Below are 14,402 nucleotides of genomic sequence, written 5' to 3'. Positions count from 1 at the left end.
GCGCCTGGAGGACCCGCCCCCTTTTCTCTCCGGAAGAGGCGGGGCCTCCGACCTTGACTGGGAAATTGCCGTCCAACCTCGTTACTTTCACTTCGGGCCTCCGGAGGGAGAGATGGCTGCGGTGCGGGAGCCTGAGGTGAATGTGGACGGCGGCGAGGCAAAACTGAGCAAGAAGTAAGTACTTTTTGGCGGGTCCCTCAGGCCTTTGCGGCCGGAGAGTCCGGGCTAGGAAATGCCTCTGGGCTCGGGCCGAGGGGGCCACGCCTGGGGCCTTCCTGCTGGTTCTCCTGGGTGAGGACGACTCGTGGGGACTTAGTCGCTACTACGCCTGGAAACTACATCCCCCAGGGTGTCCCCGGGGTCTGGGCCGGGAGGGTTCCCCACCTGTCGGATTCCTGGAACACGAATTCCAAGAACTGGGAGGTGACTGAAAAGCGAAACTTGAGAAGCGAAACTTACTCATTCCATTCCTTCCCGTGAGGAATTGCCTTGTTTTAATGCAGAACCCACGCCCCAATAAGGAGGTTGGAGAAATGTTAAATAAATACCCTGGCTTTTCAGAAAGACCTTAGTTTTCCTTGGCCTCACTAAAGCCATGCTGAACCTTATGTATTAAGGCGATCCGTTCTAGCCCTGGCAGGGGACTCAGTTGGGGAGAACTGCCCCTTGATGCCAGGGTTTCTGGTTCCATCCCAGGTCAGGGTACATACAAGAATCAACCAATGAATGAATACATGGATACGTGGAACAACAAAAATCTCCCTCTTATAAAAATTATAAAATTTTAAAAATAACGTTACCAGTTATAAAACTGTGTTGTGCACCTGTCCATATGGTTATTCAAAGAATCTGTGAGTACTGAGGGAATGACCGAGGTCTAGTAGTAGGAACTGTCTTAGCCAGCCAGGAGTACTAAGCTGCATTTAGCATTGCTGGATAAAACTTTGTTGATCACCCTCCTTGAAGTGTGAAGGTAAATATAAATAAGTAAACACTAGCTTTCTTCCCCCTTTAAAAAATGTTTTAATTGATTTTATAGAGAGAGGAAGAGAGAAGGAGAAATAGAAACACCCATGAGAGAAACACCTCCTCTGCTTTCTCCAGCCGTGAACCCAGTTTCTGGCTGAGCAGCACTCCCCCTTTGGGAGCCCACTGACCACCAGGGGGCAGCTCCTGCGTCAAGCATCTTCCCCTGGTGGCCATTGCATGCCATATTGACCAGTCATTCTGCTATTAGGTTGATTTGCATATTAGGGTTTTATTATATAGGATGGCTGTTTTAGTGCATTAGGGCTCGATTCTCTTGCTGAGCCCTGCTGAAATTGCTCTCAACTAGTAAAAATGTTCCATTTTTGTGTCTTTGGGTTTGTTCTCTAAGTATTATTGAAAAATTAAAAAGGAAATACCTAAAGTCATGGTTTGATAGATCCTAATATTTTGTTCTGAGAGTGTCTGATGGACCTGTATGTTTGGAATCTGATCTTGGACTTCTGCCTTTGGGAAGACTGACTGGACTTTGATCTGTTACATTAATATTGGACATTAGGGTTGTAAATCAACAGATGACTCATAAGCAAGGTCTCCAGTTGAAAGTAGGATTTTAGAAACTGGCCACTTTCTTTCGACTGAACTTTCTTAGATTAAGCATAGCTACCACTTTTTAAAGCAGCTTTTCTGTGTCAGGCACTGTGCTGGAAATGTACAAACTTTTTATATGATCTCAATAATAACCTTGCAAGTGTCCATTTTCCATTTTAATGGACTAAGACTCTGGGTGATGGCATACATTTCTCAAGTGTGCATAACTAAAGTATAGTCTACCACTGATCCAAAACTCTGGAGCAGAGATATAAAATCAAACTCTCTGTAGTGACCGCGCCATACCTCGTCTAAAAGAATCGGCCATTGATGGTATACCTCTAGTGACCATTGGCTAAAATAATATGATTAATATTTTCTATTATTGTTCTTGGAATTTCCTTGGTCTGAATCTTTAGTGAGCACCATTTTATGCCAGTAATTTTCTCCAAGTTTAGAAACAGATAGCCTGTGTCAGGAGTCATGGGCATTCCGTGGAGTCCTCCCCATGAGGATGGGCACAGGCCAGAAGGCAGTTGGCCATGCCCATCCCCAGGCATAAGGGATCTCCTTGCCTTGCCGCTTCTTGTCCTCCACAGTGGATATCCTCACCATTAATCAGTTCTGCAGTGGGCTACAGGATGTTTATGTTCTCTCCCTTCCTACGAGCATTGTGAGATGTAATGAGAAGCATCGAGATTGTTTAGAAATAAAAGCAAGATGTCCGAAAGCGTGCACACACACACACACACACACACACCCCAAAAAAAACCCCAAAACAGATGGCCTGCCTGACAGATGAAAAGCCAAATTTATTTGAATGCAATAAAGAACACGATCCCTATATTTCTTTTCTTTTTTTTCTTAATATATTTTTGTTTCTTTCTTACAGAGAGGAAAGAGAGAGAATTAGAAACATCAATGAGAGAGAATCATCGATCAGCTGCCTCCTGCACACCCCCTACTGGGGATGTGCCCACAACCAAGGTACATGCCCTTGCCCGGAATCCAACCTGGGACCTTCCAGTCTGCAGGCCGACGCTCTATCCATTGAGCCAAACTGGTTTCGGCTGATCCCTGTATTTCTGTTGCCTTCCAGTGTTAATGTATAAACATAATATAGTTTTAAGATCCTTCCTGAAATTCTCCTTTCTTCATACAGGTCTTATCTTTGACTCAGGTGCTTTTGTGTGGCTTGCTTTTACCTTCATCTAGAGTTGTAGTTGACAGTGACATTTTATATGCTTTTCTGTGCCAAGAAATAGGAGCTTCAGAAACACTGCTTTAGTTCCTGTTTCTAATTTTCTAGAATATTGTCATAACTTCTTCCTGTAAGTTATTGCTGTTGACTTTTGACCCCAGATATGCATCTTTTTACCACAGCCTGGGCTGAGAACATTGTCAGTTCCAGTTGCAGAAGAGTGAGTGTGAGGGACTGCGGTCTTAAGTAAAATGGGACGCTGAAAGGTTTTGCATCCTCCCCGAGCCCGTGAGAGTAGGAGTGCTGGTTGTGTTTGTGTGTACTGTCTGTCCCCTCTGACACCACGTCTCTGTGTTTCCTGTTAGGTGGTGGTAATCATTAGCTCCAGGGTGTTCTGCCATGTTGACGCAAGCTGCTGTAAGGCTTGTTAGGGGGTCCCTGCGCCAAACCTCCTGGGCACAGTGGGGGCAGAGGCAGCCGCGACTGGGTCCACTTGCTCCTTTCGCAGCGCTTCACAAGGACCAGCCACTTTCTAATAAAAGAAGGTTGGTGCTCATTACCTTCTTTATTGCTCTGGGAGCAAACGTGGGTCCTTTTCTGTTAAGCCTCTGGCTACGTCTTTGGACTTGTTGCTAAGGAAACAAAAGGCCTTGCTACCAAAACTTTTCTCATGTTCTCTTTAATACATTCATATTCTCGGTCCTTAAAATTCTAGAAATGATTTGCAGATCTTATTCTAGAACACTGCTGAAAAGAAATAAAAGATGAATAAAAGATTTTATGAATAAAAGATTTCCAGTTCAGGTTGTTTTTCCCTTTCCTGTCCGTCTAGAATTTGTTTGCTCTTGAGATGAATTTGGTTTCCAGTCTAATTTCTGGCCACATGACCTTTTTGGATTATCCTTAGGACTGATTTGCTTTAAAGAGCAACACCTAACCCTTACCGGTTTGGCTCAGTGGATAGAGTGTCAGCCTGCGGCCTGAAGGGTCCTTGGTTCCTTTCTGGTCAAGGGCATATATGGGATTGCAGGCTTGTTGCCCAGTAGGGGGTGTACAGGAAGCAGTTGATCACTAATTTTTTCTCGTTGATATTTCTCTCTCCCCCTCTCCCTTCTTCTCTGAAATCAATAAAAATATATTTTACAAAAGAGAGAGCAACACCCAGTTGAATGGGTTTATTACGTTAATGCTAGGAAGAACTAGATGGGCTGAGATACCCCCTGGATGAATTACAGCACAAGAGCAATATGGGGGGGGAGGGGACATCTATGTGAGAGCGGAGCATCAATCAGCTGTCTCCTGCACACCCCCACCGGGGATACAGCCCCCAAATCGGGCATGTGCCCTGACCAGAAATTAAACTAGCAATCTCGTGGTGCACAGGATGACGCCCAACCAACTGAGCTACACTGGCCAGGGCAAGAATGATCGATTCTATATGAATAATGAGGGTATCCCTTTCTCTCCAAATCTGTTTGGTTTCTGGGTTCACATAGCAAGGTTTCAGATCATGAAGGATACCAAGTTATGTGAATTGCTTTGCTTTTTAAGGTTTCTGTCCTGGGTGCAGTGAGTAGGGTTAAGATAGTGAGGGATACCTGTAATAGCTCACACTTGCATGCTTACTATATGCTTTCGGGACAGGGTCATCTCCTTGCATATATTATCTCAATCCTCACAATAACATTTGGGCGGGGGTGGGGGGAGTCTATTATCCATTTTACAAGATGGAGAGACGTTAAGTCACTTGTCCAAGGTCACATAATTGATAGGCAGGTGTGTCAGAATTTAGTCTTGGGGAGTCTGGCTCTAAAGATGATAAATTACCCCCTATGCTATGCCGCTTTGTACGCTGCTCTATCCAGTTTGTTGTCTGAGCAGGCTCCAGGGAGCAGAGTGAGACTAATGCTGAAGGCCCTTGTCAGGGCATTGATCAATGCAGAGGGAGAGATTATCTGTGGAATGCCTCCTTGAACTCTAAAGAGCCACCCTTCCTGCCCCAGACTAACCCACTCCTTGGAGGGGTGGGGAAGGGTGGCAGAGCTAGAGATATTGCCTTCTCATATCAGGTATGGTACTCAAGGAACTTCACACTCAATGGATAGATACCAGACAACTAAGATTCAGTCCCTGGTTTCAAAAAGCTCCCTGCCCTAATTAGCTTGAGAAAAGGCTATATTGCTGATTTTTCTGGAAAACCTTTTTTCTTATTCTAAATATAAACTAATATGTAGGGTTTTTCTTTGCCATGGACCTTAGACTGGAAAGCATATACCGAGAAAGAATTTTCACAGCTTTATTTTAAGTTTATTTTTCCCTTTGTCTCTCTCATGTATAGAGTTTCCTGCCCAAGAGACTAGAACTGGGGGTGGAGAACTAAGCAAGAACATTTCCGCCATGCTGTTCATATTTTTGACAAGTGGCTACGGGGCAGAGCATATTAGAAGACTCTTCAGACGACTATCATATTGAACATTTTCATCTTCCCAACAGTGAGCTAAAGAGACGCCTGAAAGCTGAGAAGAAAATAGCGGAGAAGGAAGCCAAGCAGAAGGAGCTCAGTGAGAAACAGCCCAATGCTGCTGCCGCCAACCACACCACTGACAACGATGTGGGTGCCGAGGAGGAGAGCCTGGACCCAAACGTGAGTCGCCTGGGCCACCACCCTGGCTGGGCATGGGGAAGCTTTTGATGGGGCTTCTGGCAAATGCCTGGGAACCAATGACTAAGAAGATAAAATAGGAACTGGGACAGCCACTGAGCCCTGAGGCACTATGAGGGAGAGCCTACCATTCCATCTGGTCCAAAGCACAGGCCCTGCGCATTTTTCTAAGCAGCTGTCAATAGGCATTTAGGAGCATCTAGTACTTCAAAGTGACTGATTAATCTTCCTTGAAACTAGCTAGGCAGTAATGCAGCCCCAGAGAGTGTCTCCAGTCTAAGGTCCATGGAAAGTGTATACTTTAGACCAGAGATGGTAAACAGTGGTCTGTAGGCCAGATCCATTCCCCCTACCCCCATCTCCTCCCTCCTCCCTGATATTGTAAGTAAAATTAGAACACAGCCGTGACCTTTTTTTTTTTTTACAAATGCTTGAGGCTGCTTTCAGACTACAACAGTAAGGTTGAATAGTTGTTTCAGAAAACGTTTGCTGACCCCTGCTGTAGAATATTCATATATAAAAATGATTTCAGAGAGGAAGGGAGAAGGAGAAGAAGCATTGATCTGCTGCCTCCTGCACTCCCCCTACTGGGAATTGAGCCCACAACCCGGGCACGTTGTTCCTTGACAGGAAACCCAGAACCATCTCAGGCCAATATTCTATCCACTGAACCAAACTGGCTAGGACTTAAATATTCCTACCTTAGGGAAAAGTCTAATGTGAGTAAATGGGAATGAAGTTAATGCTTATGTGTCCACAAAGGTGGTAACCAAGGTCACTTGTACCAGTTATGCTTATTATTTTAGGAAGAACTAAAAATTTTTATTTGTTAAATCTTGCTTTTAAGTGCAAATCTCTCTCCCTTTCCAATCCTGTAATTTCAAGGGTATTGGGTGGATTGGAGGCAGTTATAGAAACCTCAGTGAATTAGGGCCACTCTGAGGCAGAATACAGTACTCTGTCAGATGGGCCACTCATCTGACCAGGTTCAACTTCTCACTTGAATTTTCCCTTTCATTTTTTGTTTTTGTATTTAAATAGCAATACTATAAGATCCGAAGCCAAGCAGTCCATCAACTAAAGGTCAGTGGAGAAAACCCGTACCCACACAAGTTCCATGTAGACATCTCCCTCACTCACTTCATCCAAGAATACAATCACCTGCAGCCTGGGGACCACCTGAGTGACATTACCTTAAAGGTGGCAGGTAAGAAGGCTCCAACTTCACAGAGCTTCCTCTTCTGTTACTTTAGTGAAATGTTCAGAAATACAGTAGGTTGCCTTCTGAGATTTCCAGGCTCTCTTTCCCCTTCATAACTTCTCTTTTCTTTGTCTGTTTCCCTGGTCTCATTCAATGTTGCAGGGACTTGTCCTGGAAGAGATCTCTGGCTGTTAAATTTAGAGAGTTCCTGGGGCCTCCACTAGAGGGCTTCATCCTCTAGACCAGGGGTTCCCAACATGGGGCACACGCCCCCACAGCGGAGCAATTTGATTTTTAAGGGGAGCAATTCCAGAATGAGTTATTAGCAATATATATTTTACATTTGAACTGGTTGGAATGGGCATCCAACATTATCCTGAAGACAAGGCAGGATTTAGGCCTATGGCTAAAATCAAATTGTTCTGAATTATGTTGTGCCCAGATACACAAAAATGCAGAGGGAGCTTTTTTGGCACTGATATCATGAAATGGCTTCTGGTTCTATCGGTCAATATGCTTGCTATTCTTTTTCTAGGAAGGATCCATGCCAAAAGAGCTTCTGGTGGAAAGCTCATCTTCTACGACCTTCGAGGAGAGGGTGTCAAGTTGCAAGTCATGGCCAATTCTAGGTATATAGAAACATCCAATGACATGATTTCTAGGATGGACCAGTGTGCTCTTCTTTTCCCCTTGGTTAGAAGAAGTAGGATATCGTTGAGTAAAAAAAAGCTGAAGAGAGAATTAAAAGGCCATGTGGTCACCTGGAGAGTAATGAATGCTCTTGGGTTGTGTAGCAGTTAAAAGATGATACTTTTTTTTCTTCATTTATTTTAATTGATTTCAGAGAGGAAGAGAGAGGGAGAGAGAGAAACATCAATGATGAGAGAGAATAATTGGTCTGCAGCCTCCTGCACGCCCCCTATTGGGGATTGACCCCACAACCCTGGCATGTGCCCTTGATCAGAATCTAACCTGAGACCCTTCAATCCACAGGCAGACACACTCTATCCCCTGAGCCAAACCAGCTAGAGCAAAAGATAATACTTTTTTATTAATAGTTGATCTTGAATCTGAGATTTTTCTTGGGCTCACATTAACTAGGCATTAACAGTTTAGTGAGGTTTCCGGAGTAAGTTTTTTGTTTGTTTGTTTTTTGTCAGGTTTAATTTGGAATATTGTATACTGAACCACATTTTCCTTTTACTCAGGAATTATAAGTCAGAAGAAGAATTTATTCGTATCAATAACAAACTGCGTCGGGGAGACATAATTGGAGTTCAGGGTAATCCTGGGAAAACCAAGAAGGGCGAGCTGAGCATTATTCCCTATGAGATCACACTGCTGTCTCCTTGCTTGCACATGTTACCTCATCTTCACTTTGGCCTCAAAGACAAGGTAAGCTCTCGTGACTTCCCAACTGTGGTCTATCATACCATTGAATCAGACGTGTTAGTGATCTCTGTTGCATTTGGTTTAGGAAACACGATATCGTCAAAGATACTTGGACTTGATCCTGAATGACTTTGTGAGACAGAAATTTATCATCCGCTCTAAGATCATCACATATATAAGAAGTTTCTTGGATGAGTTGGGATTCCTAGAGGTAATGGAGAGTTCCCAACAAATAGGCTGCCTTGCTATGCTTGCCTCTTACTGTTCCTTCCCTTCCCTTTTCCAAGGCATGTCTTGTGTCAGTATCCTTCATGCTCAATGAAAAGTTCCCTTTCTTGTCGGCATCTTTGTACTACCGTGTTTCCCTGAAAATAAGACATCCTCCGAAAATAAGACCTAGCGCATGGAAAGATAAGACATCCCCTGAAAATAAGGCCTAGCGCAACTTTGGGAGAAAAAATTAATATAAGACACTGTCTTATTTTCGGGGAAACAGGGTACTTTGTTTTCTTAGTACCCTGATTAGGAAGGACCTAGTTTCCTAGATAAAGGACAAAGTGTAGTAATGACACCATCCAAACAGTAATTACACCATATTCAGTGTTTTAGCAACTCATTTTGCTTTTCTGTAGCAAAATTGTTTTTAATTTATTTAAATTAAAAATATTTTTTAGGCCGAAACCGGTTTGGCTCAATGGATAGAGCATCGGCTTGGGGACTGAAAGGTCCTGGGTTCGACTCCGGTCAAGGGCATATATATATATATATATATATAAATAAAAGCCAAGCAACTGGAACAACTGGTTGCTATGACATGCACTGCAGCTGGCCAACAGGCCCAATGAGGGGGGAGCTGCCGGCCGACCTCCTGTGGGGTGGGGAAGACTCCCTCCTACCTCCCCCAGACTGGCCAGTGACCGGCTGGCCCCCACCCATGCATAAATTCATGCATCGAGCCTCTAGTAGGTTAATAAAATTCAGCTTTCAGATATATAATTCTATAATACATCTATGTGCAAATGTTTCTGTAGGATGAATTTCTAGAAATGGAATAACTAAGTCAAAGGATACAAGCCTCTGGTTTGACACCCCTGAGAACTAAATGCCTCTCCCTGTTCTTTAGATTGAAACTCCCATGATGAACATCATCCCTGGGGGAGCTGTGGCAAAGCCTTTTATCACCTACCACAATGAGCTGGACATGAATTTGTACATGAGAATTGCTCCAGAACTCTACCATAAGGTAATCAAGAAGAAGATGCCTTGTTGCCTTAGAGAAGCAGAATGTTGGAAAGCCAATGACTGTACAGATACAGTTAGAAATAAGAGGAATAGTGAGGATAGAACAGCTGGGGGAATATTCTAATTTTTCAGGTTTGTGAGGGTTAAACTTAAAGAACTTCTCTACGAGATCAGTAGAACATTACAGGTTAGAGGGCAAAGGGATTTTTCCTAAGTGTACATGTCCTCCTACCCTGCTTTGGTTTCCATTATAGTTTAAAGTTCTCCTTTAATTAGGTCTGATTTTAGTGTTTTGAAGAAAAGAGAACTTAATCTCTCTCTAGAAGTTTGAAATAACTACCTTCAAATCACCAAAGTAAATATTGAAGACTTATCATTCAAGATTTTTAGTTGCAGACAAAATCTCTTACAACTAGTTTAAGCAAAAGAAAAATGTAATAAAATATATGGGAATGCTCACAGTTTTCAGGAGAATCAAAAAATCAGGCTGGGAAACCACATGCTGAGGTTTCTGAATCCGCTGTAAGGTTATCCCTGGGAAACCTGTAAGGTCATAACCCTGGCACTAGGCACAGGTCACTGCTCCTAGGACCCTCTGCAGTTACTACTTCTAAAAGCTAGATTTCTCTGGCGCCCTTGGCCAGAAGGAATTCCATGCAATACCTACATCTTCTTTCAGTAGCTTCCTAGTTGAAGCCTCACAGTTGTGTCTGATTGGTGGGGAGCTGTGGTCGTGTGTCTGCATCTTAACCCCAAGAGAGGCTTCTTTCTTGGGGAGGTTCACACTCATGAAATGCGGGGGACAACTAGACAAAGGAACAGGATTCAGAGGTCCTGGCAGCCAAAATAATTAGTAATGACTATCCACTAAAGAGAGTAAAAAGACCTAAAGAGAGTAGGGTGCTCGGCATTCAGGTAGGGGCCTGAGATCACGCCTGAGCTGTAAAAACCAAGGTACAGGTTTTATAGGCTGAAACTTTCCAGTCATTAAGACAAGATTAGCCGCCATTACCACGTCATGTATGTTATTGTTAGATGCTGGTGGTTGATGGCATTGATGACCACGTCATATATGTTATTGTTAGATGCTGGTGGTTGGTGGCATTGATGACCATGTCATATATATTATTGTTAGATGCTGGTGGTTGGTGGCATTGACCGGGTTTATGAAATTGGACGCCAGTTCCGGAATGAAGGGATTGACATGACTCACAATCCTGAGTTCACCACCTGTGAGTTCTACATGGCCTACGCGGACTATCGAGATCTCATGGAAATCACAGAGAAGATGATTTCAGGTGACCCCTCCCGCTTGCTTTGTCTTTCACATCAGTCTGGGGGGCTGGTGTGCTGCTTTCAGGACGACTTCCCGTTGGTCCTCTTTAAATGGTATTTCTTCCCCAGGGATGGTAAAGCACATTACAGGCAGTTATAAGGTCACCTACCATCCAGATGGCCCAGAGGGCCAAGCCTACGAGATTGACTTCACCCCACCGTTTCGGAAAATCAGCATGGTGGAAGAGCTTGAGAAAGCCCTGGGCGTGAAGCTGCCAGAAACAAACCTCTTCGAAACCGAAGGTAAAGTGATGCACTCCTCCATTGTATGCCGCTCGTTTCTGTTTAGCTCTGAATTCGATAATGTTGGGGCTAGCATTTCGCACTTTATATACCTTCTTACTGGGGAAGCGTGATGTCTTCTGCCCTAACTCGTACATTTGTATTTCAGAAACTCGCAAAATTCTTGATGATATCTGTGTGACAAAAGGTGTTGAATGCCCTCCACCTCGGACGACAGCCAGGCTCCTAGATAAGGTAACAGGCCATGCACGTTAGTACATCCTCTCATCCTGTGGTAGCCAGCCCCCTGTTCCTTATGGAGGTGAACTAGATATAAGAGAATTAACAAATCTTGTTATATTAAATTCTGCAAAAGAGTTATGGATGGGATCGCAGTTAATCCTTGGCCCTTGAAGAGTTGGTGTGGGTGGAGACTGATCCCTTCCACCTAGCGTAAACCATCAAAATGCCATTCAGAAAGGATCTCTAGCTCTGCTTTTCTTTCTCACTAAGCTCGTTGGGGAGTTCCTGGAAGTGACATGCATCAATCCTACATTCATCTGTGACCACCCTCAGATAATGAGCCCTTTGGCAAAATGGTAAGATATGCAGCATGTGTCAGTAACCTATTCCTTCCTAACACCCCCAGAACTTAGTAGCATAAAATAGCTTATTAATTCTCAACATTTCATGAGTTCATTGGGTAATCTCTCTGTTCTACGTGGTGTTGGCTAGGGCAACTCAGGTGGCTTTTTTCTTTTCTTTTTTTTTCAATTTTATTGATTTTTTACAGACAGGAAGGGAGAAGCGTAGAGCGTTAGAAACATCGATGAGAGAGAAACATCGATCTGCTCCCTCCTGCACGACCCCCACTGGGGATGTGCCCGCAACCAAAGTACATGCCCCTGACCGGAACCGAACCTGGGACCCTTGAGTCCGCAGGCTGATGCTCTATCCACTGAGCCACACCGGCTAGGGCAACTCAGGTGGCGTTTTTCAACTGGGAACTCTGCCAGGCCACCTTGCTTCTTCACAAGCACCTCTCTGACAGTTGTAGCCTAGACTCTTTTTCTTTTTTTTCTTTTTTTTTTTTAAATATATATTTTATTGATTTTGTACAGAGAGGAAGGGAGAGAGATAGAGAGCTAGAAACATCAATGAGAGAGAGTCATCGATCAGCTGCCTCTTGCACACCCCTACTGGGGATATGCCCGCAACCAAGGTACATGCTCTTGACCGGAATCGAACCCGGGTCCCTTCAGTCCCCAAGCCGATGCTCTATCCATTGAGCCAAACCGGTTTCGGCTGTAGCCTAGAGTCTTATTTGGCAGCGGGGTTCTAAAAGGAAGCACTCTCCAAGGATAAACCCAGCGTGCAAACACATACCGAGCCTCTGCTGTTGTCCCATTGACCAAGCAAGTCACATGGGCAGCCCAGAGTCCATGCGACAGGGACTGTAGGAGGTGTGGTTCAGAGTGGCAGTCTCCCACACAGGTTTGTTGGGAAGATGGAGCTTTCTTGCCTCCTGTGTGAGCGCCCTCACTATTGCACCAAATGATTTGGTGCTGAGAATGCGGGCGGGCCTCAGGAACTTTTGAGCTGATTGGAATTCAGGAACTCCTGTTTGTACCACTTGGTGGATTATCAGTGAACCTCCCCTTTGGTCTCTTGTCCCCAGGCACCGCTCTAAAGAGGGTCTGACTGAGCGCTTTGAGCTTTTTGTCATGAAGAAGGAAATATGCAATGCCTACACCGAGCTGAATGACCCCATGAAGCAGCGGCAGCTTTTCGAAGATCAGGCCAAGGTAAGGGAAGAGAGGGAGGAGAGGCATATATTTCATCAGTGCCCACACTCACCAGGAAATCAGCTTGAACCCTGCTCTGTGTTATTGTTTGCATCTCTTGGTGGCTTCAGCAGAAATGAAGGGTAAAGCCACTGGCTTCACTAGAGGAGCTCACATTTTAAGATGGAGAACTTGACTAGTTGGGCCTTAGAATTTCTACATATGAGGAGCTTTAGGCATAGTTATCTCTGTAGGGAGTGTGATGCTTGTCTTAAAAATACATTTTCCTAACAAGAATGTGATTTTTCTCAGGTGGCACATTTACTGAAGTGACGGGGGGTGAGAGGCAGATAAAGATTAACGCAGACAAAGCCTTCGCAGGCTGCCTGCACATTGCCACTGACAGGCAGTTTTAGGAAATGAGAGGAGACTCTTGGGAATCATCAGAGTCTCTGAAAACCAGTCTTATGGGGCTTGCAGACCCCCAAGCAGTGGAGCTGTTTTCATTTCATGTGTTCTGAAATGAAAACACAAATTTGCATGTGTTCTGGGGTAGATTTCATCAGTTCTGACCTCTAGGCTCCATCCTAGAGTTACTAGGAAACCCCATTCCCAGTAAGTGCTGGTGTCCAGAGCATCCCTGGAATGGTCATCCTCTGAGTATCCTAACATGCTGACTCAGACATTGAAAGATGATGCAGCCCAGAACAGTGTCCCTGTGTGGTTCTTTTCTCTTCTAGGCCAAGGCCGCTGGTGATGACGAGGCCATGTTCATAGATGACAACTTCTGCACTGCCCTGGAGTACGGACTGCCCCCCACAGCTGGCTGGGGCATGGGCATTGACCGAGTCACCATGTTTCTCACGGACTCCAATAACATCAAGGTACAGCAGCCCTCCGTGTGCACAAGACCCTGAAGCACTCCACTGGATCAGACCTGGGCATGGTGGGCCTGGAGGATGAGTGCGCTTTGGGCTGGAGGGAGGAGCGGGCACAGGAGTTATATGTAGCGCCATGGGCAGATGATCAGAGCATCTAACCTTTCAGGATTTGAGGCAGAAGGAATACTAATCGCTGCATTTCTTGAGGATCCAAGAAACATGCAATGCTTTATCTCATTTAACTTAAGTTAGCCCTTTGCGGTGTAGAAACTTGTTAGTCCATTTTTATAGATGAGGAAATCAAACTTTCAGAGAGCTCCCACGTTTATTGATTCCCTTGACACTGTGCCCTGGGCAGTGCTGTGCATGTTTGTATTCTTTTCCGTCCTATGTAATGGAAAGGAACTGAGTTGAATTAAAGAACACATCTGTCTTTTCAACTGGGAAGTAGGGATCTCTGGGTTTTGGTTGTAACAATAATCAGAGGCAAAAGGAATGGGTGGAGAGCTGTGGGGGGGAAAAAAGTGTTTCTTAGCTTCGAAATGCATTTTATCTCCTGTAGGAAGTACTTCTGTTTCCTGCCATGAAACCTGAAGACAAGAAGGAAAATGTAACTGCTGATACAGTGGAAGGCACAACAGTTGGCAGTTCTGTCTAGAACATAGTAATTGCAAGTCACAGAACTCAGGCATCTTTGCACTATTGCAGAAGATCAAGGACTGCAAGGGAATTCTTGTATGTTGCTATCCACTTGACTGTTGCAGTTCAGTAACCACAGAGAGAAAAGGGAGTAAGAATTCCTCTTTTACTTCTTGTTACCAAATAAACCATTTGTCTCTATCCCTGCCTCATCACTCTTTTACCTTCGGAATGTCAACTTTTTTCTCAGGTTGCTAGCTGGGTA

General features: G+C 44.5%; 1 protein-coding gene across 2 annotated transcripts; it reads left to right on the top strand.

Annotated features, from left to right (window-relative positions):
• The first annotated feature begins 16 nt into the window (after positions 1–16).
• On the top strand, positions 17–14,338 carry KARS1 (lysyl-tRNA synthetase 1). 2 transcript variants are annotated; one of them, XM_084906727.1, is made up of 15 exons: positions 48–174; positions 3,145–3,324; positions 5,273–5,423; positions 6,483–6,648; positions 7,178–7,271; positions 7,851–8,037; positions 8,120–8,245; positions 9,158–9,277; positions 10,412–10,574; positions 10,681–10,854; positions 11,003–11,088; positions 11,347–11,432; positions 12,512–12,638; positions 13,358–13,501; positions 14,061–14,338. In XM_084906727.1, exons 2-15 carry the CDS (start codon positions 3,179–3,181, stop codon positions 14,154–14,156), a joined length of 1,866 nt encoding a protein of 621 aa, XP_084762853.1. In that variant the 5' UTR covers positions 48–174; positions 3,145–3,178; the 3' UTR covers positions 14,157–14,338. The 2 variants fall into 2 exon arrangements, with proteins under 2 accessions (XP_084762852.1, XP_084762853.1); XM_084906726.1 differs by lacking the exon at positions 3,145–3,324 and having other exon boundaries at positions 17–174.
• The last annotated feature ends 64 nt before the right edge of the window (positions 14,339–14,402 follow it).

Source organism: Pipistrellus hanaki (genome assembly GCF_964339955.1).
Source record: "Pipistrellus hanaki genome assembly, chromosome: 15".
Classification (NCBI taxonomy): domain Eukaryota; kingdom Metazoa; phylum Chordata; class Mammalia; order Chiroptera; family Vespertilionidae; genus Pipistrellus; species Pipistrellus hanaki.
Note: the sequence above shows the minus strand (reverse complement) of the source record. Positions and strands in the feature narration are given on the sequence as shown.